The following is a 24,670-nucleotide window of genomic DNA, read 5'->3' as shown; positions in this document are numbered from 1 at the left end:
ATTTTAATCACAGTGACACGGGATAAACTCTAGGTATCCAGCCCACACTCAGTAAATGAAAGGTTTTAGAAACTGAGGGTAAATTTGACCCTTCTGTAAGTATTTTTCTCATGCAAGAAAAACAGATTGCTGCACACCAGGAAGAGTCTTTGTCAGGTAAGAAGGTAGTAACAAATTCCCTAAAAGGCAGCTATGTTTTATCATCAATAGAACCCCTCTAAGAAATTATCCAATTGGTTTATAATAGAATAATAAAATTTGCAATTGTATAGGTTCTCATCCAGGGATATCAAACCACTTTTCCAACTCTAATTTTCACATTGCCCCTGTATTACTGTACCGATTTCATAACTGGCAAAGTGAGGTGCAGAAAAACTAGCTCACCTTCCATAGAGCAGACAGGAAAAGCTGGGAATAGAATCCAAGAATCTCAGCCCTGCCTCTAACTGCTAGATCACACTCCCTCATCACCCACGGCTTAATGAATTAAATCAGTGGCTACTGCAGAAATTTAAATATTTAAAATACCTTTTTCCTTTTCACTATATCGGCTTATGTTACTGTTGTCACTGTACAAAGGACCGGCGGTGGCATGCGGCTTGCAGCTGTGGTACTGGGCGTTGAGCGTGTTGACTGTTATGTAGATCAGATGCAGCACAATCTTGCTGATGTCACAGTCTCTGTACGGATACTATTCAGTGAAATAAAAAGATTTTACCTTAAAAACTAACTTTGCCTCTTGATTTGTCTATAGTAGGCCCTTCCCTTGAATAAATATTGAGGTAATAATATAGAACTGGCCAAGCATATTGTCTTCTGGTGGCCCTTGGCACTCCTATGATCTTATGTTTCTAAATACATCCTAGAAAGCAGGAATATTCCTCCACTTTGTAAAGAATGCTTTATAAAAAGAAACTATAGATAACTATAGATAAAACATTTTGAAGGATTCCCTATGAGGATAGTTTAATATATTATTTCCTTGGTTTTTATATGATAAAGCAGGCTTTTAATGATATCTCAAGAGGTCTTACCAGACCTATTTGCAAAATATTTGCTATTTCACTGATTTCCAATTTCTCCATTTTGTTCTGTATTTCTCCATGTGTTCTGTATGTCAAATTACGGTCAAAGCTTCAGATCTCAGCTCCAATAGGTACTTTACTGAAGTTATGTTCTTTACAACTCACATAAAAACATTATGTGAATTAAGAACTCCAGTTGTTAAATTGACACTATTAACTTAAAATTTAGTCAATTTTTAAAGTAGCATCAGATATTACAACTGAGTCCACCTGCCAGTTTTGTGGTTTTACAACCCATTTTCCTGAATTCAAAAATATTTTTCTTGCTCAGGCTGTTAGATGAAAGAACCACATCAACAATGGGAGAAACTGACTAGCTTGTTGACTGTATAGGGTAAACAGTGAAACTAATTTACACAAATTGAAACTAAATACACAAAGTAAACAAACTGAAAGAAGAGAGAAAAATGTTTCCCTCTAATCCCTTTTGGGATTAGTAGGTTTAGGCACCACCTGAAACAAAATTTAGACTGAAATGTGAATTTTAAGATAACACCCCTTCAAGACAACGAACCTTGTAAAGAATGACAAGTAACGCCTTTAACCACATCTGCCGAATATGAGGTTTGATGGACCAGAGGGAGCAGCGGGGAGGCTGCTGGAAGTAATGTCTTAGTTGAGGACAAGTGCAATACTTCAGCACCTGAACCACTAATGGAAGGAGATGTTTTCCCAGGTTAATGTTATAGTCCATCACCTGAAATGAATATTCATTTAGATTTTAGTGCACCGACAAGAAAATCAACTCCACATATGTTACCAATTGCCATACTACAACAGCAGTTTAAATACTGGGAAGGTGAAGGGAAATAAGGGCCTGCGGGGAGTTTCCACAATCACCTAGAAAGCTTTCAGGAAGTTTGCTGTTTTGTTAGCTCTTTGCATGGTATCAGCCTGATGAGTCATTTACTACAACACGGCCACTATGTTATTTATCATTTCAAAACACACTATTGGCAAAATTTTCAAATCTCCCCAATTAAGTTGCAGAGACAATATATGTATCAATGTCTGCTGTGGTTGCTAAATACCTTTTTGGTGGGTAGAAATTGAGGATGTGCATCAACAAATGTGTGTTCACGCACACAAATGCCCAGTTTGCAACCGATGAGTGCAGCCTTGCTTATAAAACATAGCTCAGCGGATCAAATTCCGCCTTCAGTTACAACAATATTTATCAACTGGTTGGCACAAGAGCAAATTAAGGCAAAAACTGGCCCTTTATGTCATGTTATATTGTGAGGCAATGCAAAAAAAAAATGTTTGGGGGATCAGTTAGCCATGCAAATAGGTTTTGAACCCATAAACAACTGAATGTTGCACATCTCTTGCTTAAATACCATCCTCGTACTGAAGGATGCAAGCACATTTTACTCTTTTAATACATTGTTCAATTAAAACAACTTTACATTTATAGCATTGAAAGTCAATGCACTCTTAAGTGCCTGAATCACTTTTGAAAAAGGGCACATAAGCTCCTAAATCACTTAGGCACATTTGAAACTTTTCTCCAAAGGCCTAGGTTATAAACCACTTTCCAAACAAAAATTCTCAGTGATGTAAAATCTAGTAAAATGGTTCATCCTGTAATTAGAACCTGTTTAGCTAGATGGGGAAAGTGTGTTAGCAAGAGGGGTGTTTAAAACCAGCTCTGGCTAGCACAGTCTGAACTGTAGTGTGCACAGGGCCTGCTCATACACCAAAATATATCATGCTGGGTCATTCTCGTGTTATAAGACAGTGTGATCATGGATGGACGAACAGGACCAAAACGAACTTATACCCATGTTAGGTAACCAGCTACATTTGCCAACTCTCATGATCTTAGCATGAGTCTTTTGATATTAGGTGTTTTTCTTCAGTTCCCAGGTCCTGGAGTCATGTAATCAGCCAAGACTCCCATATCTCTTTGTTAAAAAAAAAAAAAGTTTCTAGCTCTCATAATCGCAGAGAAAAGCTTGAAAATGTCAACTCTACAGGTTTCAATATCAGGAGGCTAATAAAAATTATCCAAGTTTTTTTAACCTCATGATTTTTAAGTCAATATGATTTTGTGGGCCTGACTTATGATTTTTAAATATTTGGCTTAGCAATTCCTCACATATAAATGGGTGGACTAATCAGCTCACTCTCAGCCCCTATACACACACACACACACACACGTTATTTTCCAAACTTACCCACTGTTGGGATTTACATTCATTTTTTCACTAAAGTAGCAAAGCCCTAAGACAGGACTGTATATACAAACACAAGATTTAGCTCCCAAGCTCCAGCACAAGTGGACTGACTAGGCTTTTCTATGCAGAGTTTCCTGTTCTTGTCTCCGTCTCTCTATTACTTTAACATTTAACATTCCTTGAGTCGAACTAATGAGACCCACCCTGTCTATCTACCAATATACACAAACTGTCAGATGAATATATAGTGCATCTCCATATATGGTCCGAGAGCCTGACATCTGATTGCAACAAGGCTATAACGTGGCTCTGTAACATGAGTATACTACGTTTTGACCAAATCACCACCACAGGTAAGACCAAACTGTGTTATAACAAGTTTCAGAGTAGCAGCCTTGTTAGTCTGTATCCGCAAAAAGAACAGGAGTACTTGTGGCACCTTAGAGACTAACAAATTTGAGCATAAGCTTTTGTGGGCTACAGCCCACTTCATCGAATGCATAGAATGGAACAGATAGATAGATAGATAGATAAAGAACATGAAAAGGTGGAGTAAGAGGCTAATTAATTAAGATGAGTTATCAGCAGGAGAAAAAAAACTTTTGATATGATTATCACTACAAAAGTTTTTTTTCTCCTGCTGATAATAGCTCTTCTTAATTAATTAGCCTCTTACTCCACCTTTTCATGTTCTTTGTATGTCTATGTCTTCTTACTATATGTTTCATTCTATGCATCTGATGAAGTGAGCTGTAGCCCATGAAAGCTTATGCTCTAATAAATTTGTTAGTCTCTAAGGTGCCACAAGTACTCCTGTTCTTTTTGTAATAACAAGGTGTCTCAATGCAGTCCATTTTGTATTTCAGACAAGCCCTGAAGCCAATGGCACTTTTCTACATGTTATATTAAGATTTGGGAAGTCTAAAGTTATATATCCTGACTATAGCTCAACCATAGGACTTAAAGCACAGTTTTACAAAGTATTATCAAGGCCCATCTGTGCTATATTCTTTCCTCCAAAAAGAACTGTCCAATACCACCACCTGGTGGAATAACATCAAAATGATTTTACCTTGCACAATCTTATTTCAGTGTTTGCTGCAAGGAACAAAAGGTATCTATCTTACATAAAAATAGCAAAGCAGCAATATTAGGGTGTAAGGAGCTGAATACTAACAATAATCTTTGGAAATAATGTTTTCTTGAGCTAAACCTTCTAAGTTTAAGCTCCTGAAAGTTAAAGCTAATAAACCAGCACATTCATCCAATCCCACCATTTGCAGAACTGGCCGCAGAAAGTAAATATTTATAAATTTTGTGTTATGTTAATGTTGTATTTTACAAAGTTCCCTTTTCTTGTGAGCAAATGCCAGTGCTGCAATAAAGAGTGTGGCTCCAACAGCCAAGGAGATTCCCTACACTATAGAATGCTCCCTTATATCAGAAGTAAAAAAAAAAAAATCATAAAACAAATTCCAAATTAATATTTTCACACTAAAGACATGGAGTAAAATCCTGGCCCCATTAAAGCGAATGGCAAAGTTCCCACTGACTTCAGTGGATTCCACCCATGGATCTAAATTTTCAAAAGTGAATAGTGCTTTTGTGAGCCCAACCTGAGACACCTTAAAGAGACCAGATTTTTAGAGAGTGGGTGTTCAGCACTTCTGAAAATCAAGCCTTTCAAAAGGTGTCTCAAGTTGGGCACCCCAAAATTGTGGCAAGCACAATTATTAGTTACTTTGGAAAATTTAGGTTATGGTTCTACTGTCTAACTTCCACCTTCTGAACCTTCAAGCTCAACACAACACAATTGGCCTGAACCTCCTTTCATATACAGCACTATATATCCACAGTAAGTAAGAGGTAAATCAGGAACAATACACTGTGACTGCATCTTGATATGTCTGGTGTGCAGTTTGTACAAATGCATCCTAATCTAAGTGCCCACGTGCACATGGACCTGATCTGCACGTATAGATGTCTGCATGTTTTGCCTGAGGCTGCATGTGAACTTCTGCAGATTCATCCATCGCACCCTGCTTTGGAAAAAATGGGTGCTTCCTCCAATGTGTATAACAAAAAAGTTGATGAAAAAGGTGATATTCTTGCATCTTTATTGGGCATTTTTAATATGTTTTATGGTTATTTGAACTACTGACCATTTTTCTCCCTTAAAGTTCACGTAACAGGGAGTTTTAATAAGGAGCTATGGGGAAAGAAACATGGCAGCAATGAAAAGACTTTGTCATCAAAAGCAATAATGATACTCTGCAACCATGTAGCCCTTTTCAGCCATGTATCACTTTACCAGTGTGAGTTAATTAAGCCCTTGTGAGATAGGGAATTATTGTGGACCCCATTTTACAGATGAAGAAACTAGAGCACAGAGAGAAAAACTGACCTGCTTGAGGTTATATAGCATGTCTATGGTGCAAATGGGCATAGAACCCATGAATTCTAACTTGCAGTCTCTGTCTTTAACCACTTTCCTTCCTTCTCCAAAGCAATAGCACTAGGAAAGGTACTTCATAAGTCTAGACTGAGCGTTTTGAAGGGTGAACACGCAACACAGCCCTTCTCGCTCTCAAATTCATCCACTTATTACAATGAGAGCATATATCTAAGGTATTCGGTTTGTTTACTGATCACTCAACCAGCATTTTTAACACTGTAAAGGAGACTGCCTTGCAGACATTTCAGGAACCCCAGACAACGGTAGCTGGCTGGGTGAGGTATTTTGGTGCCAGCTCATTGGATCACATATGCCCAGTGAGAATAAATCACACCTACTTGTGCTATTCCAGCGATAAATGCATTAAAACAAGTTGAAATGCGCATTTTCTGAGGCGCAATCATGAAGCATCCTTCCTGTTGATCATAGCCAAGCAAGACATACAGATGGCGCTTCACTGTGTTGAAGGCTTTAGCACTGCTAATATCTGACTCAGCACTACTTTCATCCTTTGCCATAAACTTCATTAGCACAGTAATCAGCTGGTGGACGGTCTGATGATCAATCCCAGCATCCTCTGGAAGCAGGTCCTTTATTGTATTGTCATTCTCTGGGGATGGTTGTCCTATCAGCACAAGAAAGACACTGATGAGAATGACTGCAGCGCAAGGCAATAAAGAATCAGGCCAGAGACATCTATCCAAGAGACTTCTGATCCTATATGCACTTCTAAATGTCTCACTTCTGACCCTATACGCACATGTGAAGTCAGTAGGAATTGTGCATGCATTTCTGAGGGCAGTAATCTATTCTTGCCTTTAGGCACTTTAGGTATACGAAATTAACTCCACATTTTGTTGAAGTCAAAAGCTTTTCAACTCCTCAAACGTCCTCAGTGAACAGTCATACTGTATGGGACTGATTCTGATTTCTGTTCACACCAGTGTAACTCCACCACGTTCTGTGGCCTTACTCCTGGTTTACACTACTGTGAGCAAAAGAAGATTAATATTTTATGGGTTAGAGCCACAGTTGGTGTAATTCATCATACTTTCCATTGACTTCAATGGACCAAAATTTACTCCAGCTAAGGGTAATCCCAATAAAACCCAAAAAATCCCAGTGGTGGGCAACCTGCGGCCCATGGCCCATCAGGGTAATCCACTGGCGAGCTGTGAGACAGTTAACATTGACCGACCGCAGGCACAGCCGCCCACAGCTCCCAGTGGCCACGGTTTGCCATTCCCAGCTAATGGGAGCTGCGGGAAGCAGCGGCCAGCATGTCCCTGCGGCCCGTGCCGCTTCCTGCAGCTCCCATTGGCTGGGAACGGGGAACTGCGGCCACTGGAAACTGCGGGCAGCCGTGCCTGCTCACGGTCAATGTAAACAAACTGTCTCGCAACCCCCCAGCAGATTACCCCGATGGGCCACATACAGCCTGCATACGGGCCACAGGTTGCCCACCACTGCTTTAGAGGATAAAAGAGAGGGGAAATCCTGCATTTGATCAAATAGAGAATAAAAGATTCACCTTCTAACATGCTTAGTGCATACTTCTCTCCAGACACAGAAGAAAAGTGGATTTACCTGAATAGATTGTGCCACTTTAGGTTTATCCAGGAAAACCACAGCTTCCAAAGGAATGCAGAGACCCTAACTATCATCCAATGCTGCTAAGTAAATCCCTAAAATCTACACAGAGTGTGTTAAGGTATGCTGTCTGATAGTCTAAGCCAAATTGTTGCTTATACTGTAGTATACTATAGTATCATATCATATATATGGTTTTACAAAAGTTAAATATTTAGTACAAATATTGTCATTATTATTTTCCAGTGAAAGAAGTTGGATTTGATCATTCCCCTGCAGTGCATGCAACCCAAACAGTACTGCATGACAATCCGAACAAGAGGGAAATTGACTAACTGAGCATCATTGTCCATTCTGACTGAATGCAAAAAGGAAACAAGCAGCAAAAAGAACAAACAGTAAATTAGATTTATAACATTCTTTCCATTTTCATAATCTAAAACCTTTTCAGCAACATTTTTAGGTAAGGAATATTTTTAACCCTTATGATTTCTAACTCATAGGTGCACAGGAGCACCACGGAAAAAAAAATGGTGGGTCCTGGGGCACGCACCGGCAGCCCCATCAATGCCTGCCCAACCCCCTCCCCAATGCCTCCTTCCCGCCAGCAGCCCCACCAATCAGTGCCTCCCCCAGCACCTCCCACCCGTCGTGATTAGCTGTTCTGCAGCGTGCAGGAGGCACTGGGGGGAGGAGGAGAAGCGAGGGCGAGGCACACTCTGGGAAGGGGTTGGAGTGGAGTGGGAAGGGGTGGAAAGAGGTGGGGCAGAGGTGGGGCCTTGTGTGAAGGGGTGGAGTGGGGGCAGGGCCTGAGGCGGAGCCAGGGGGAGCACCCCCCGGCATATTAGAAAGTCGATGCCTATGCATAGGTAATGGAATTAGGTGTGCAGGGGGTTCTGCCGCACCTCCTGGCTTGAAGTGGTTTTCATCATATACAGGTTTAGTTTGGTGCAATGGCTCTCAGCACCCCCACTATACAAACTGTTCCAGTGCGCCTATTTTAACCTATCAGGGCCCCTTTATTTGGCCCATGAAATATCGTCCTACATTTTACCATATGTCTAAACAGGTCTTTATTATTGAGATCCTTCACAATAGAGATGAAGTATCAGAAGTACTGAGTATCTACAACTCCAGCTGAAGTCAATAGGAGCTACAGCTGCCCAGCACGTCTAAGTATGAGGTTTTTTTACAACTAACAATATGTGAAGGTGTTGGTAGAGTTGGTAGAGTATACAATGTACTGTAATTCCAACACAACCTGTTTAAATATTGATTAAAATAAAGTACGTGCTGCATAATTCAAATTCACATTCTTTTTTTCAGGTATGAATTAGGGCTGCAGCAGTGGCTCCCAGCTCCACGCTCCAAGCATTGTGACCTGGCACACGGTCTCAGCACCACTCTCATTCAAATTTGGCCCCAGACCTGAGGAAGAGCACTGGGGAGCTCGAAAGTTTGTCTCTCTCACCAACAGAAGTTGGTCCAGTAAAAGATATTGCCTCCACCATCTTGTGTCTCTTATCCCTGACCCCTTTTGGTCCTTTAGAATTCAACTGACAGTGATAACCTTTCCAAACAATTCCACAGCAGAGATATAATTCTCTATTAAATTCTATTGAATACTTCCTCTAAAAAGGACATCAGTCTCATTCAGACGATTTTACAGTTTTTTCTTTAGCCCCCTACTGGTTTCATCTCTATTAAATTCTGCGTGACTTTTCCATAACATAAAAAAATGTAACTATGGAACTGAATGAGTCATTAATGTGGGTCTAAATCTATCCCAAAACTTCCACATACAATTAAATGAGTAAGGAATCTGATAAAATTATCCTTTTTACTTTTGCTTACTGAGCTGTGTCTTTCAGAAACTTGAAGATAAGGAAATATTCAGCCTTGCAATGGGTATACAGTCGTGGCATGAGTTAATGGATACTTCCAAGGACTTTTTCTGAGCTTTCACTCTCCAGAGTTAGTGTTATGCTCTTATGAGCATGCAAAATCTCATATCTGCTACTTCTCTTTGTTATCAGCATCCATTATGATGCCTCTGTAAACTACATCAGGGAAACTGGGGGGGGGGAGGGGGGCAGATCCTCAGCTGCTGTAAATTATCATAGCTCCACTGAGGATCAGCCCTGGCATATGTTAATTACATTGTCCTCCTCCTACTGGCTAGATGTCTGCTTCTTTAGCCATTATTATAGGGCAATTCATAAACAAGGACTATTGGGGGATTTGAGTGGTATTTGGTTTGTTATTTGTTTTAAATATGGAAGAGTCAACTGATCTAATTTAATAAACAGATATTTCGATATTACCCACCAGTTTGTAACAGTTCTAAGGTATGTCAGATTTGGAGACTAAATTTCTTGCACACATACAAAATGGGAAATTACTGCCTAGGAAGGAGTGCTGCGGAAAGGGATCTGGGGGTCATAGTGGATCACAAGCTAAATATGAGTCAGCAGTGTAATACTGTTGCAAAAATAACAAATATCATTCTGGGATGTATTAGCAGGAGTATCATTCTGGGATGTATTAGCAGGAGGAAGAAAAATTGTTCTTCTTAACCTCTGAGGATAGGACAAGAAGCAATGGGCTTAAATTGCAGCAAGGGCGGTTTAGGTGGACATAAGGAAAAACTTCCTAACTGTCAGGGTGGTTAAGCACTGGAATAAATTGCCTAGGGAGACTGTGGAATCTCCATCACTGGGGATTTTTAAGAGCAGGTTGCGCAAACACCTGTCAGGGATGTTCCAGATAATACTTAGCTCTGGCTTGCGTGCAGGGGCCTGGACTAGATGACCTGTTGAGTTCCCTTCCAGTTCTATGATTCTAATCTGAGACCCTTTCACCCTCAAATTACCTCATGACCTATCAAAATATATCATGAAACCCCAAACAATGATTAGACTGCCTCATACTAAACATGATCTCTTTGTCTTTTAGTACAAGCCACTCAGTGGAATTCCTGCCTTCTGTGACAAAGTGGGTTGGAATGCTGAACAGAATTAATAATGGCCTGATCCTGTTTCCTTGATTCCCACAGAACCTCCACTGATTTCAACAGGAGTTTTGACTGAGCTGGGACTGCAGGTTTAAACCTAAAATGATGGAGTGGATGGGGACAAGGATCAAATCTTTACTTTTACATTTTCTCCGTGTAAGAGAGAGGTGTGTTTTTTGATAGCAGATGTGCAGAAAGTATTTGGAGCCATATTGGTTCTTTGGAAAAATCAGTCAAGTTCAGTATCACTATCCACAAGAATTCATAAGTCAAGCCTCCAAAAATCATGAGTTTTTTTTAAAATATAATAAACATTGGGTTCTTTTTGCCTGCAGGATTCCAAGTAGAAAGCAGACTTCGACTCCCTCAGGGAACGGATGGCCAGGATCCCCTGGGGGACTAACTTGAAGAGGAAAGGAGTCTAGGAGAGCTGGCTGTATTTCAAGGAATCCCTGTTGAGGTTACAGGGACAAACCATCCCAATGAGTCGAAAGAATAGTAAATATGGCAGGCAACCAGCTTGGCTTAATGGTGAAATCCTAGCGGATCTTAAACATAAAAAAGAAGCTTACAAGAAGTGGAAGGTTGGACATATGACCGGGGAAGAGTATAAAAATATTGCTCGGGCATGTAGGAATGATATCAGGAGGGCCAAATCGCACCTGGAGCTGCAGCTAGCAAGAGATGTTAAGAGTAACAAGAAGGGTTTCTTCAGGTATGTTGGCAACAAGAAGAAAGCCAAGGAAAGTGTGGGCCCCTTACTGAATGAGGGAGGCAACCTAGTGACAGAGGATGTGGAAAAAGCTAATGTACTCAATGCTTTTTTTGCCTCTGTTTTCACTAACAAGGTCAGCTCCCAGACTGCTGCGCTGGGCATCACAAAATGGGGAAGAGATGGCCAGCCCTCTGTGGAGATAGAGGTGGTTAGGGACTATTTAGAAAAGCTGGACGTGCACAAGTCCATGGGGCCGGACGAGTTGCATCCGAGAGTGCTGAAGGAATTGGCGGCTGTGATTGCAGAGCCATTGGCCATTATCTTTGAAAACTCGTGGCGAACCGGGGAAGTCCCGGATGACTGGAAAAAGGCTAATGTAGTGCCAATCTTTAAAAAAGGGAAGAAGGAGGATCCTGGGAACTACAGGACAGTCAGCCTCACTTCAGTCCCTGGAAAAATCATGGAGCAGGTCCTCAAAGAATCAATCCTGAAGCACTTGCATGAGAGGAAAGTGATCAGGAACAGCCAGCATGGATTCACCAAGGGAAGGTCACGCCTGACTAATCTAATCGCCTTTTATGATGAGATTACTGGTTCTGTGGATGAAGGGAAAGCAGTGGATGTATTGTTTCTTGACTTTAGCAAAGCTTTTGACACGGTCTCCCACAGTATTCTTCTCAGCAAGTTAAGGAAGTATGGGCTGGATGAATGCAATATAAGGTGGGTAGAAAGCTGGCTAGATTGTCGGGCTCAACGGGTAGTGATCAATGGCTCCATGTCTAGTTGGCAGCCGGTATCAAGTGGAGTGCCCCAAGGGTTGGTCCTGGGGCCGGTTTTGTTCAATATCTTCATAAATGATCTGGAGGATGGTGTGGATTGCACTCTCAGCAAATTTGCGGATGATACTAAACTGGGAGGAGTGGTAGATACGCTAGAGGGGAGGGATAGGATACAGAAGGACCTAGACAAATTGGAGGATTGGGCCAAAAGAAATCTGATGAGGTTCAATAAGGATAAGTGCAGGGTCCTGCACTTAGGACGGAAGAACCCAATGCACAGCTACAGACTAGGGACCGAATGGCTAGGCAGCAGTTCTGCGGAAAAGGACCTAGGGGTGACAGTGGACGAGAAGCTGGATATGAGTCAGCAGTGTGCCCTTGTTGCCAAGAAGGCCAATGGCATTTTGGGATGTATAAGTAGGGGCATAGCGAGCAGATCGAGGGACGTGATCGTTCCCCTCTATTCGACATTGGTGAGGCCTCATCTGGAGTACTGTGTCCAGTTTTGGGCCCCACACTACAAGAAGGATGTGGATAAATTGGAGAGAGTCCAGCGAAGGGCAACAAAAATGATTAGGGGTCTGGAACACATGACTTATGAGGAGAGGCTGAGGGAGCTGGGATTGTTTAGTCTGCAGAAGAGAAGAATGAGGGGGGATTTGATAGCTGCTTTCAACTACCTGAAAGGGGGTTCCAAAGAGGATGGCTCTAGACTGTTCTCAATGGTAGCAGATGAGAGAACGAGGAGTAATGGTCTCAAGTTGCAGTGGGGGAGGTTTAGATTGGATATTAGGAAAAACTTTTTCACTAAGAGGGTGGTGAAACACTGGAATGCGTTACCTAGGGAGGTGGTAGAATCTCCTTCCTTAGAGGTTTTTAAGGTCAGGCTTGACAAAGCCCTGGCTGGGATGATTTAACTGGGAATTGGTCCTGCTTCGGGCAGGGGGTTGGACTAGATGACCTTCTGGGGTCCCTTCCAACCCTGATATTCTATGATTCTATGATTCTATGAAGTCTTTGGGATGCATTCAGGTCATTATTAAGGCTTTTCTTCACCATCAGGAGGGCTAGAAACTTCCAATTTTTTAAAACCAAAGCTGAGATTCTCACATAATCACCTGAATCCAGAAGTTGAGTCTTTAAGAATACGATCAACTATCATGAGACTCATAACACAATCATGAAAGTTGGCAACACTAAGTTAGGTAATGTGCAGCTAATACTTCCCATGTGACAAGGGAATTGACCTTGGTAACCCTGACTTCTGCCAGGTGACTGGGGCCTGGGAATAAAGAATAGTCACTTCCAACACTCCTGCGTATCACATCTGTTATCAGATTGTGACAAAGTGTAAAGGCGCTCTGGCATGCAAAGACTCACCTAGTCTCTGCCTGCCACATGATTGATCTGCACGGAGCTATGAAAGGAAGGGGGTGCTGGTTCAAAGGAGGCTAGCATCGAGCAAGGTTGTGCCCCTGCCCTTCCCAGGTTGCTGAAACTGGGAAGGCCTAGCAGGTTATCACTCAGTAGTTTGAGTTGATTTGTTCTGGTTTTGAGCTTATATTTTAGCAAATAAAGCTAGTCCTGAAGAAAGGGACATGAAGAGACCCTGTAGCTGGGACTTTATTTTTCGGCACATTGATTTACACAGACCAGCAAATAATATTACTATTATTATTTATTGTGCAGTGACACTTAGGAGCCCCAGCCATTGAACAGGACTCCATTGTGCTAGGTGCTGTACAAACCCAGAACAAAAGATCAGTCCCTGCCCCAAGGAGTTCATAATAAGTATAAGACAGACTAATAGACTAAGAGTATATAATTTACAACAACTTGCAGGCCAAAATTATTCCTTCTTCTGGCACTCAACATTTTAAGAAAGAACCTTTTTGATAAGCTAGTGCCTGATGCAAATTATATCATGATCCAATAAAAGAGATAGCATTCCCTCCCTTCTTCCTGTATCCACTATACACCCCTCTCTTCAACAGAGGAAGTACCCACCTGGCGTTTGCTCTGGTGTTCCACCAAGTGCAGGAGCAGACTGTTCATGCCTGGTCAACCTCACAGCTAAAAACCAAGAATAATTCTGTTTAAATAATCAATAGAGACAACTTAAACTTCAATATATGCTTAGCATTAAGCTGAGTTTGATCTAAGAGCATTCTCAAGTGTATGTATTAATTGTTATTATGCAGTGAATGTAACATTTTAGAATATTGATTTTTGTGGAGTTGTGGTTTTATGCTCTCTATCCCTTAACTCTAGTCTCCTTTATTACTCAGTTTTTCTGGTCCAAGATCATTAAACTAGAAGGACCCGTGCAGCATCCAGAGTTAATCAATAAAAGTTACATAAGATTCACAGAAAACTATAAGCAAAATAAATTTGGTTTTAATTTGGTTCTCTACTAATTTTAGAGAAAAAAATCTAATTAATTTTAGCAGCTCATTGGCACCGATGACTCAGGTTAATTTTAACAAGTATTATATTATACAGGTTGGGGATATTAAGTGTGGCTGAAGTGTCTTTTAAGTACAGGACTAATTAATATTTGTAAAGTCCTCTAAAAATGAAAAATAGATTTGTCATTTTTCCTACAGCATATTAAAAATATTCTAATATATATATTTTTACAGCACATGCAACCCAGAGGATTCTGAGAATCAATTTCCTCGTATGTAAGATGGTTATAAAAATGTTTTGTATGCACAGTATTATACTGCTAAAGGAAATCTGCAAATATAGAATGGCTGCAGCAAAGAATTTGTTGTTTGAAAAGTGCCAATATATAGTATAGTGCTGCATAAATTGACAAAACATATTAATTAATAATTATCAGTAATAACTGAATCACTTTCCAAAAGCTACCTCTAGTTCTCGTCCAAGTAAGCAATACATTAGCCACCTTATGTAGATTAAAAACTATCTACAAACTTGTGTCAGAGCATTTCATTCTATCCATAAAACAAGTACAGCACAAAACTGGAATGTTGTCCCTGTTATTTGGAAAACTCACTGACTTCTAACTACCTGAATAATGTCTGAGTCAGTCCATAACCCAGATATGCTAAACTGTCCCAACTGGATGAATACTGAAAGTCCCATTGTGTACTCAGCAACAGGATGCAATCTTAAGGGAGAAGATGCAGGCTTATCACAAAAATATAAAAGGATACTCAACGGATTTTGGTGGTTAAGGTTTCTGGAAGGGAGAGTGCTCTCTTTGATTCCCCGGGTCCCTTCACACTGTCCCTCAGGGAACGCACACTCTTCTGACGATTACGTGCAAAACGAGCCCTCTTGATCTTCCACATTGCTGTATCACTGAGATTGGCAACATTTGTCCGGACAGCAGTGATAGCTTTACAAATGCAATCAACCAAGTTAGGATTCATTCCACAACATATTTACTGCAATCCTGAAAAGTGCCACATGCAGGCAGACCCCAAGTCCCACTGAATTCAACAAGCCTTTGACTGGCTTTGGGTGCAGGGGCTCCACCTGGGAGGAACTCATTGCATGATCTGAATCATCAGCTGTGAAACCCCGAACAGTTGACATATATATTTTAAAAAGTAATTTTGATCCTTCTCTAAATATTAGAGATGGAACAAAATGAGGCCCTTGAATCCAAACCCTTTTGAATTGAAGATGATGATGAATGAGGACTTCACCCTTTAAGAGAGCAGAAATCTCATGAGAACAGCTCAGAAAGTTTCAGTGCTGTCAAATACAAGCTCGGACTGCAGACCTGCTTTAGTCTCAGACTCAAACGCTGAACTGCCTGCGCCTAACTCAGATCTGCATCTGAACACTGCCCCCTGAGTCCTCTGAACAGGGTTCTCCTCTCCCAGGAGATTATTACCAGTAAACAGAGGTGAAAGTAAGCCGGTACGGTACAGTACAGCGTACCGGCAAGAGCTGGTACACAGCCGACCATACCGGCAGGGGCAGCTTCCCCAGGCAGGCAATTTAAAAAGGCCCTGCGCTCCTGGCATTGGCTGGAGCCCCTGGCCCTTTAAATCGCCGCCAGAGCTCCGGGGCTTCCAGCCACCGCCACAGCTACAGCTACTGTGGGGCTTCAGCAGTGATTTAAAGGCCCCACCCCTTCCATCTGAGGCCACCCCCCACCCACCTGCTGCTCAGGACCCCGGCCCTGCGTACCGGTAAGTCCCTTAAGTTCCTTTCACCCCTGCCAGTGCACTTCAATTAGCTTTAATGGAATCACTGATGATCTGGGCACATGAGACATTGAAGCCCTTTGATTTTTACAGTAATTAGAGATCCAAAAGCAAATAATCAAATCCCCTAAACACCATATGGTTATGTTTGCAATGCCAAGAAGCAAAGGGGCAAAAGGTGGACATCTGAAGCATAGTTATATATTAAAGCTTCCAAATATTTTTCACTTTAAGTTACTGATTTAAAAATTACAAATCAAATAAATCATGTGAAAATAATCATACAAAGACAAGTGCAATTATTATTTTGTCTTAGCCCATTGGAGGGTGGAAAAAAAACAAAACAGGATCTCCATGGGTATCTTAACAGGAAGCCAGGTATGTGCAGTACCTCTGGTAACAAATATCTGTTACAGACACAGTGGGAATTATTAACTGTTGTATGAGCCCCAATGTAATATCATCATTCCCATTCATCCATTTGTGTCTTTTGGACTGTATGGCTTCTGGGCCAGGGATTGTCTCTTTACCTATCTTTCTACAGCCCCCAGCAGAATGAGGGCCAAACATGACTGGGGCCTTTGGGAATAATAATAAATACATAATAATAGTATAATTAATTTATTAATTAATAATAATAATAGGGCAAACTAAAAACCCCTCTACACTAGGGCTCAAGAACAGTGTTTGGGGGAACTGGTTCTAAAGAACATTCAGGCTAACTCAGTTTGACCCTGACTATTCACAGAACCAAATTATGTTTCAACAAAGTCTGAGAACCATGTTTTAACTAAAGCAGAACATGGTGTTCAAAAACCTTCAAATATAATGTATCCTAATCTGGTCTAGGCATGTTCACACTGGGTTATCCACTTCTAGTTTAAAATGACTACACCAGTTCAGCAAACCTGGTTATAGCCCCACTGCAGATGGGGCCTTCGCTTCTCTCCTTCCCTAGTTCAGGGAGCTGAATTCCAGCAGTGGTGAAAGGTAATGTGTTTCCGATTCTGCTTACTTGTTGGAAAAGGGAATTCTTTGTTGCAGTCCAGATGAAGCTGTGCTTCCAGAGACAGTGTCTCAAAGCGATTCACAAAGAACTCCCAGCTCAAAGCTGGAATGTCCTGCTTTAGAAAATGAAGGAGCAAAAGCTTGCTGAGAATTGTGGGTCTGTCTTTGACAACTGTATCAAACTGGAAATCAAGGCAGAGGCACAGACCCTGTGGAGGAAAAAAATAACAGAACTCAAATGTAAAGAGGATAACAAGTGTTCTTTAAAATAGCGAGGCAAACCTCACAACTTCTCTAATCAGCTGGTAGAGAAGAGGAGCCTGTTTCTGGTCTCTCACACATGTCAGCTGGGAATAACTCTACTGAAGTTGATGGAAAACCAGTGTAAGTGAGGGAACAATTAGGCCCTCGTCATTTTGAATGGGGGATTTTCCATTTTAATTTTTAAAAATACATAGGGTAAAATGTTGCCATATAACCTATTTCATGCAACACACAAGATTCTCCCTGATCACACCCTGCTGCTCTCTTGGTTCCAGTGAAGTTATACCAGCGTAGTGGCCCCAAGTCATTTTAAAGCGGAGGAAGCAACCCAGAGTTCTGACAAGCAAGGTATACAGGAATCAATGCAGTGCATCTAGAAACAGTTTCAAACCCAAACCCCACCGTTGCTATGACATACCTGTCAGGCTAGTAATACTGTGGGTATTACCAATGCAGATGTGCACACCATGCAAAACCCTTTGCCTCAGAATTCTTGGGCTGAATTCTGCCTTCATTTTCATCCATGCAAACCCATTGCTTTCAAGGAGTCTTCAAAAGCAAGGGGGTTCCGGGAATTTAGCCATTTATTTCCAGCAGAGCCATAAAAGTAGCATTGGGGCTAGTGCACTTAAGTCAAAAGCTAATGGAAAGGACTTTGCTTGCCAACAGAAATCCAAGGAGTTTGATATAGTTTTCATGGAGAGTGGAGACTATTGAAGCATGTACCACTAGAAACATATGTTACCTCCCATTAATTCAATCCATGAAACATGATGGGACTTTAGCAGCAATTCTACTGGTTCAACTGTTCTAAGTAATCAAAAATGTTATTTTAAATGTTTTAATAACTACATAGCTCAAAACTATAGGTCTGATCTTGACCTTCTAGTGTACCCAAAATTCCCATTGATTTCAGTAGGAGTTTTAGGTAGGTAGGCTCAGGCCCCAAATGAGAAAGATCTAGTACATGGTTAAAAGTATCAAAGGCACTAATCTCATAAAATGCTGCTGTGTTTTATTAGCACAAGAATTTTGAGCTTGCTGTCAACATTCATGTTTGAAAAAGACAACAGAGATTAAATATTTAACAAGTACAGCATATGTGGGACAAGTCTGTCTTCCTCAACAAGAACCACCTTTGGCCAGACCACAAAGAAAAATCTGGTTTGGGCAGTTATTTGCAGCCTTTGGCATATGCAATCAATTTGTCAAAGCACTAGGGACACATCTGAAAAGATTTACACAGGACTGGAGCTGAGCAACTCCCACTGTCTTCAGCAGAATCCACAGTCCCTGAGCTGTGCTTTGAAAATCTGCCCCATACATCGTATAAAATAGCAAACTCTTAACTGCATTTTATGGGCAACTGTACTGGAATTATTACTTAAATACTGTTTTTGTTCTATCTACCAGAAATAATTTATACCAGATATTGCACTAAACTTTATAATGAGATTTTTTCATCTTGCTTATAAATGTAGGTCCTGATCCTGCAAAGATTTATATATGTGCTTAATTTTAAGCACAAGTAGTGCAATCAGTAGGTCTTCTCACATGCTTAAAGGTAAACATGTATATAAATCTTTCAAAGATCAAGGCAATAGGTAGCTTTGTTTTCATAAAAATTTCTGCTATCAGTTTACCTGTGAGTAAGGCCCTTCATGTACAGTGTTATTTTGTTTAAAAATTCCTAGGAATTTATCAGTGTTTACCACAAAGATAAAAAATGGGTGAAAATCAGTGCAAAAAATTAACTTCACTGTTTTCTGGTAAATATTGGGAGACAGGAGGACAGAAAAAACAACATATAGAGAAAAGTAAAAATACTGAAAGTAAAAGGAGTTTAATACTGTGGTTTATTTCATAAAATGTACATTAACAGTTCGTACACATATGCACATGTGAGTGTGTGTATCTTCCACTACTTTGCCTTACTTTAACAAACAACTCGCAATTATACTTAGACTAATTTATTATTAACATAAACACATTTACCTTATATAATGTATTAGATTTTCTTAATATAAACAGTATTTTCCTGTACATGATTGATCCAAACTTAGGGTGAAAATCAGTAAAAACTGAATAATAGCTTTTGTAAAACCTGGGAAATTTTCAGTAAGAATCAGTAAAAACTGAAAACGAAGGGCCTTCCTGTGAGTCAGTAGATTTTTGAACTATATTTTTTTCCCCAGCATTAAAAATAAAATCACCCCAATTTGTTTTACCATTATAAAAATAATTATATTTTTTCAAGTAATAGCTCAGATGCTATAGAACCCTACTGGAAGCTCTAGTGTTTTGGACCAGAAGACTGGCACCTCTAGAACCTGTAAAGGGCATGTTGCCTCTGGGTCAGTTAGCTACTGAGAACCTTAAGATGCTGTGTTTTCTGAGGTTATAGTGATGGGCCAAACTCCAGACTATGAATCTGAACGCCTTTGAACTCTGGGGGAAAAAATGGGTCAAGATCCTGTCTTTGTCACTTGCACTCATTTCTAGCTTTGATGTATGCTTTTGTTCCATATGGTGAACCTACCTGCAAAGCTGGCCTCTTTATGGTGTCAAGTAATAGCCCAGCTCTTGTAGCCACTGCTGGGTTGACATCCTCCACAGCAGTCAAAAAACAGCAGAACGCATGAGCCAAAGAATACTTCAGCAGGTGATTTTTTGTCACTGAGTGAATATCCAGAAACCTGCACAAAACAGCCACTTTCTCTACTGCAGCAGACAAGACCGCAAAACAAAGAGAATATTCACATTAATTCAGGCAGTGACCTGTGTTTTGAACAACATACACAGGCCTGTATCTCATTGAAAACAACAAAGAATAATTGAAACATCAACTTGTTTCCACTTCCAGCTCTGTGCAACAAGTGCACATTTTTCTCATCACCTCCAATTACTTACAGGTTCCCAGATTCTCCCCTACACTACAGCCACTTTGTTTCATACCGTCAGTGCAAAGTGGCTCCAATGCCAGCACATCCAGCCACAGGAGGATCATTCCAGTGCAGGAGGATCTTTTGGAGGCACAGAGCCAGGACAGCTGCTTCTACACCACCCAACCTGCCTACAACTGGCAGGGCTAGAGGAAGGGGCTTCTAAATTCATAGATTTTAAGGCCAAAAGGGACTATTACGATCATCTAGCCTGACTTTCAGTATAATACAGGCCAATAAAATTTCACCCGATTCTCTGCATCCTAGCAATCGCAAGCAGCTGTAATGGCCCTTCAGAGGCACTGGCAAACAGCAGAATTTAGAGCAGCTTTTAGATGGACTGTCCTGGTGTACCGCTGGCCAAAAACCTCTTTACACCACACCCCTTTTCCCAAGCTGTCCTGTGCACTCCTTGTCTGCAGCCAAGGATGTGGGCCAATAATTCTAAAACCAAAATCCAGTGGGCTTGAGTCTCTTCTTCCTTACACCAGTGTAAATTAAAAGTAACTCCACTGAAGTCAGTAGATTGACACCAGCATAACAGAGGAAAATAAGTAAGGCCCATTGATTGTAATAGCTGCTCCTTTCTTTTCATTCCCCTATTTCAAATACCAGGATCATTTTGATTTGAAGTTACTCCTCTTTTAAAGAGCAGACGGGAACACTCACTGCTTCTTGGCATTAAACCTGAACTAACATCATGGGCCTTGATTGACCAGTACAGAGAATATCAATCCAATGGGCAGTAATATATATCTGTTTTTTCTGATAACAGAAGGGTAAAACTATGCGTGGAGATTACTAGAGAATTTTATCATGCTACAAACATACACCAATAATGGAGAACTAAGTTAAATAACATTTAAAAGGTGATCCAAGAGGGTACACAGTGAGTAATGCTCCATGACTGGAGATATGTAAACTAGGCTAGCCAGAGCACTAGGAAATGGACTATAAGGAACAATCCTGCATTGATTAGAGATAGATGGACTATGTGTGGAGGACCTACTGGGTCTTTTCTATCAGTGTGGTGTATGATTTTATTAAATCAACCACCAGAATGAAGACAATGAATATTTAAAAACAAAACAAAAACAAAAACACTTATGGGTAGCAGATGGAAAGAAACTATAGAAAAATAGCTTCTCTACCTTAAACAGCCAATGTCAACTACAATACCTGCAACTGACAAAGCCCCTTCTTCCCTGCCATATTAACCCGCATGCAAATATCATACACTTCTCAGACCTACCTGCTTCAAACCTCATCTTCCAATCTTTGCTGTTAAAATTGCTGTTTATGATTGTCCAGAAAATATCAGCTCCATGAGGAAGCGACAGAGCATGTAGAAGAAGTGGGACAGCCAATGAAGAAAGCTGAGAGAAATCAGACTTCACTACTCTCCATAAGCTAGAAGGACCAACAAAAGCAAATCTGATCACAGAATCTGTCTTTTACTTCACAGAACATCCTTCATATTAAATGTCGACATTATGATGCTGGGGGGAATTTGCTTAATAAGAAAAGGGGTAACATTTGTGAGTTACACCCAGCACCCATGTTAACAATTCAATGTTGCTGTATGTGGAAGTCCCATATTCCCCTGCATCTATATTCATTTTGAATTAATTTTTTGGGGGGAGGTTCTAGCAGTTTTTTGGAAATTGTCTATGATAGACATTCACCAGCATAACGGAGACAGAAATGTATTACTCCACATGAGAAACATACATCTGGCTCGTAAAACAAGCAGTGTGTGCAACACAGGAACTGCTATGCCTAATCAGATCAAAGGTCTATCTCATTTGGTGTCCTCTCTCCAACAGTGATGCTTTGGCACCTGCTTACAGTTGGTTACTCCCCTTTGGTTTTACCCTCGCCAAATGACATATTTCTCAGCTAATATTAAGAGGTAGCAGGGAATTTTCGAACCATTTTTTTTTTATAGAAAACGTTGTTCCTGCAAAATCTAAGTTGTCTTCGGTAAAACTTTAATTTTACCAAAATGTTTTTGATTTTTTTTATTGGGAAAATCTAAATGAAATATTTCATTTCTGACGGGGCGTTCCTGAATCAAAAAACTTTTCAGTTTTTTTTAACTGAATTAAACATTTTGTTTCGGGTCAGTTCAACATTAATCTGCGTCCACCCGGGCAGCTGCAGTGCCTCATGGAAGCTGTAGTTCAGATGCTTCATGCCCTCTTTCTCCCGCTGTGGGCTGGGCTCCCCAGCCAGACTCTATCTCCCATGGTGCACCTCATTCTCCCCTCCAGATGCTCCCTTTGTGGCGAATTACAGAGAATACAGTCTGTGACAGGAGCCTGGTCCATAGAAGAGAATGGGGAGGAGGGATGTACCCAAATTACAACCCCTTTGAGGCACTGCAGCAACTCAGGCAGACATAGTTCCCTGTCAAACTGAACCTAAACATTTCAACATTTAATTCCAGTAAAAAAATTCAATATTTCAATTTTTCATCCAGATTTGGAACTGACAAACATAAGAACAGCCATACTGGGTCAGATCAATGGTCCATGTAACCCAGTAGCTGATCTGCAGACAGTGGCCAATGCCAGATGCTTCAGAGGGAATGAACAGAACAGGGCAATTAGCAAGTGATCCATCCCCTGTCATCTTGTCCCAGCTTCTGGCAGTCAGAGGTTTAGGGACACCTAGAGCATGGGGTTCATCCCTGACCATCCTGGCTAACAGGCATTGATGGACCTAGCCTCCATGAACTTATCTAGGTTTTTTTTTTTAAAACCCAGTTATACTTTTGGCCTTCACAACATTCCCTGGCAACAAGTTCCACAGGTTAACTGTGCATAGTGTAAAGAAATACTTCTGTATCTAAGTTTTAAACCTGATGCCTATTAATTGAATTGGGTGACCCCTGGTTCCTGTGTTATGTGCAGGGGTAAATAATACTTCCGTATTCACTTTCTCCACACCATTTATGATTTTATAGACCTCTAGCATATCTCACCTTAGTCATCTATTTTTCTAAGATGAATAGTCCTAGTCTTTTTAATCTCTCCTAATATGGAAGCCGTTCCATACCCTTAATAATTTTTGTTGCCCTTCTCTGTTCCTTTTCCATTTCTAATATATATCTTTTTTTGAGATGGGCTGACCAGAATTGCATGCAGTATTCAAGGACTGGGTGTACCATGGATTTATAGAGTGACATCATATTTTCTGTCTTATTATCAATCCCTTTCTTGATGGTTCCTAACATTCTGTTAGCTTTATTGACTGCAACTGCACATTGAGCAGATGTTTCCAGAGAACTATCCATGATGACTCCAAGATCTCTTTCTTGAGTGGTTACAACTAAATTAGACTACATCGCCTTGTATGTACAGACAAAAACAAAATGTCAAATACCAGAATTTCCTGATTTTCTACCGGCTCTAGCTAATGTCTAATATAAACACTGTCATATGCACTCTTGAGAACAGAGATATTGTGCAACCCTTATTATTATTATCATTATTTATACTGCACCACAAGTGCACGTAGTGCCTTACAGACAAATAAATAATCCAAGAAAGCTCTGAAGATTTAACAATTTAAGATGAATCCTGCAAGTCCTTACTCACATAAGTTGTCCCACCAAAGCTGATTGAATTACTTACGCTAGTAAGGTGTTTACATGATTGGGCCCCAGAGCAATAAGACTTGACATAAGGAGAGACAATAACGGACAAAAGGGAAGGGAGGAAAGAAAGGAATGAGATCTACACAATGTCAGTTTCTTAGTAAATGAGATGACAAGTTCGTTGTTCACATGGCCAAACTCCTTGAAAATAAACTACAGCAAGTGTTTCAGCCCACAGCACTCAAAACAGAACTTATGATTTAAAAATAAAATTCACATGCTGTACATAATTCTGATCTGCTTTTCCTTGAACTGGTTTTTTATTATCCACAAATCAGTTTCATGGACAATATATGACCATTCCTGGAACCAAATTTGCACTGCAATCAGGGAGGCACAGTGGTCTAGCAAATGGAGCACTGGACTGGGAGTTAGGATACATGGGTTCTGTGTGACCTTAGAGAAGTCACTTCACTTTTCTGTGCCTCTGTTTCTCTTCTCACCCTTTGACTATCTTGTCTATTTAAACTGTAAGATCTTTGAAGTAGCAACTGCTTCTCACTGTGTGTTTGTACAATGCCTAGCAAAATGGACCTCTGATTCTGGTTGGAATTTAGAAGCATTAACTGTAATATAAATTAAAATGACAATTCCTGGGTTAAAAGCATACCTTGCAATCAGCATGTGATCTTGAATGTAAGCTAAGAATTGTGGATGGTCCTTTCTTGAAATGTACAAACATTCCCCATGAAGACAGAGAATCTTCAAACAGTTCAGCATGTTAAAAAGAATGTCTGGCTCTTCAAATCTGGCCATTTCCTGTGCAAGCAATTCATGTAATTAATACTACT

General features: G+C 40.6%; 1 protein-coding gene across 7 annotated transcripts in view; it reads right to left on the bottom strand.

Moving 5' to 3' along the window:
- The window catches only part of UNC79 (unc-79 subunit of NALCN channel complex), a 149,815-nt gene that overhangs the window by 67,357 nt on the left and 57,788 nt on the right, over positions 1–24,670 (bottom strand). For all 7 annotated transcript variants that reach the window (XM_048854188.2, XM_048854187.2, XM_048854189.2 and 4 more), the window contains 9 exons: positions 24,490–24,638; positions 21,471–21,628; positions 19,816–19,997; positions 17,020–17,221; positions 15,005–15,184; positions 13,825–13,890; positions 6,059–6,345; positions 1,600–1,782; positions 529–691 (listed from right to left, as the gene is read on the bottom strand). In XM_048854188.2, coding sequence (XP_048710145.1) covers positions 529–691; positions 1,600–1,782; positions 6,059–6,345; positions 13,825–13,890; positions 15,005–15,184; positions 17,020–17,221; positions 19,816–19,997; positions 21,471–21,628; positions 24,490–24,638 — 1,570 coding nt within the window. The remainder of the gene's footprint in view (positions 1–528; positions 692–1,599; positions 1,783–6,058; positions 6,346–13,824; positions 13,891–15,004; positions 15,185–17,019; positions 17,222–19,815; positions 19,998–21,470; positions 21,629–24,489; positions 24,639–24,670) is intronic.

Source organism: Caretta caretta, chromosome 6 (assembly GCF_965140235.1).
Source record: "Caretta caretta isolate rCarCar2 chromosome 6, rCarCar1.hap1, whole genome shotgun sequence".
In the NCBI taxonomy this organism is placed as follows: Eukaryota; Metazoa; Chordata; order Testudines; family Cheloniidae; genus Caretta; species Caretta caretta.
Note: the sequence above shows the minus strand (reverse complement) of the source record. Positions and strands in the feature narration are given on the sequence as shown.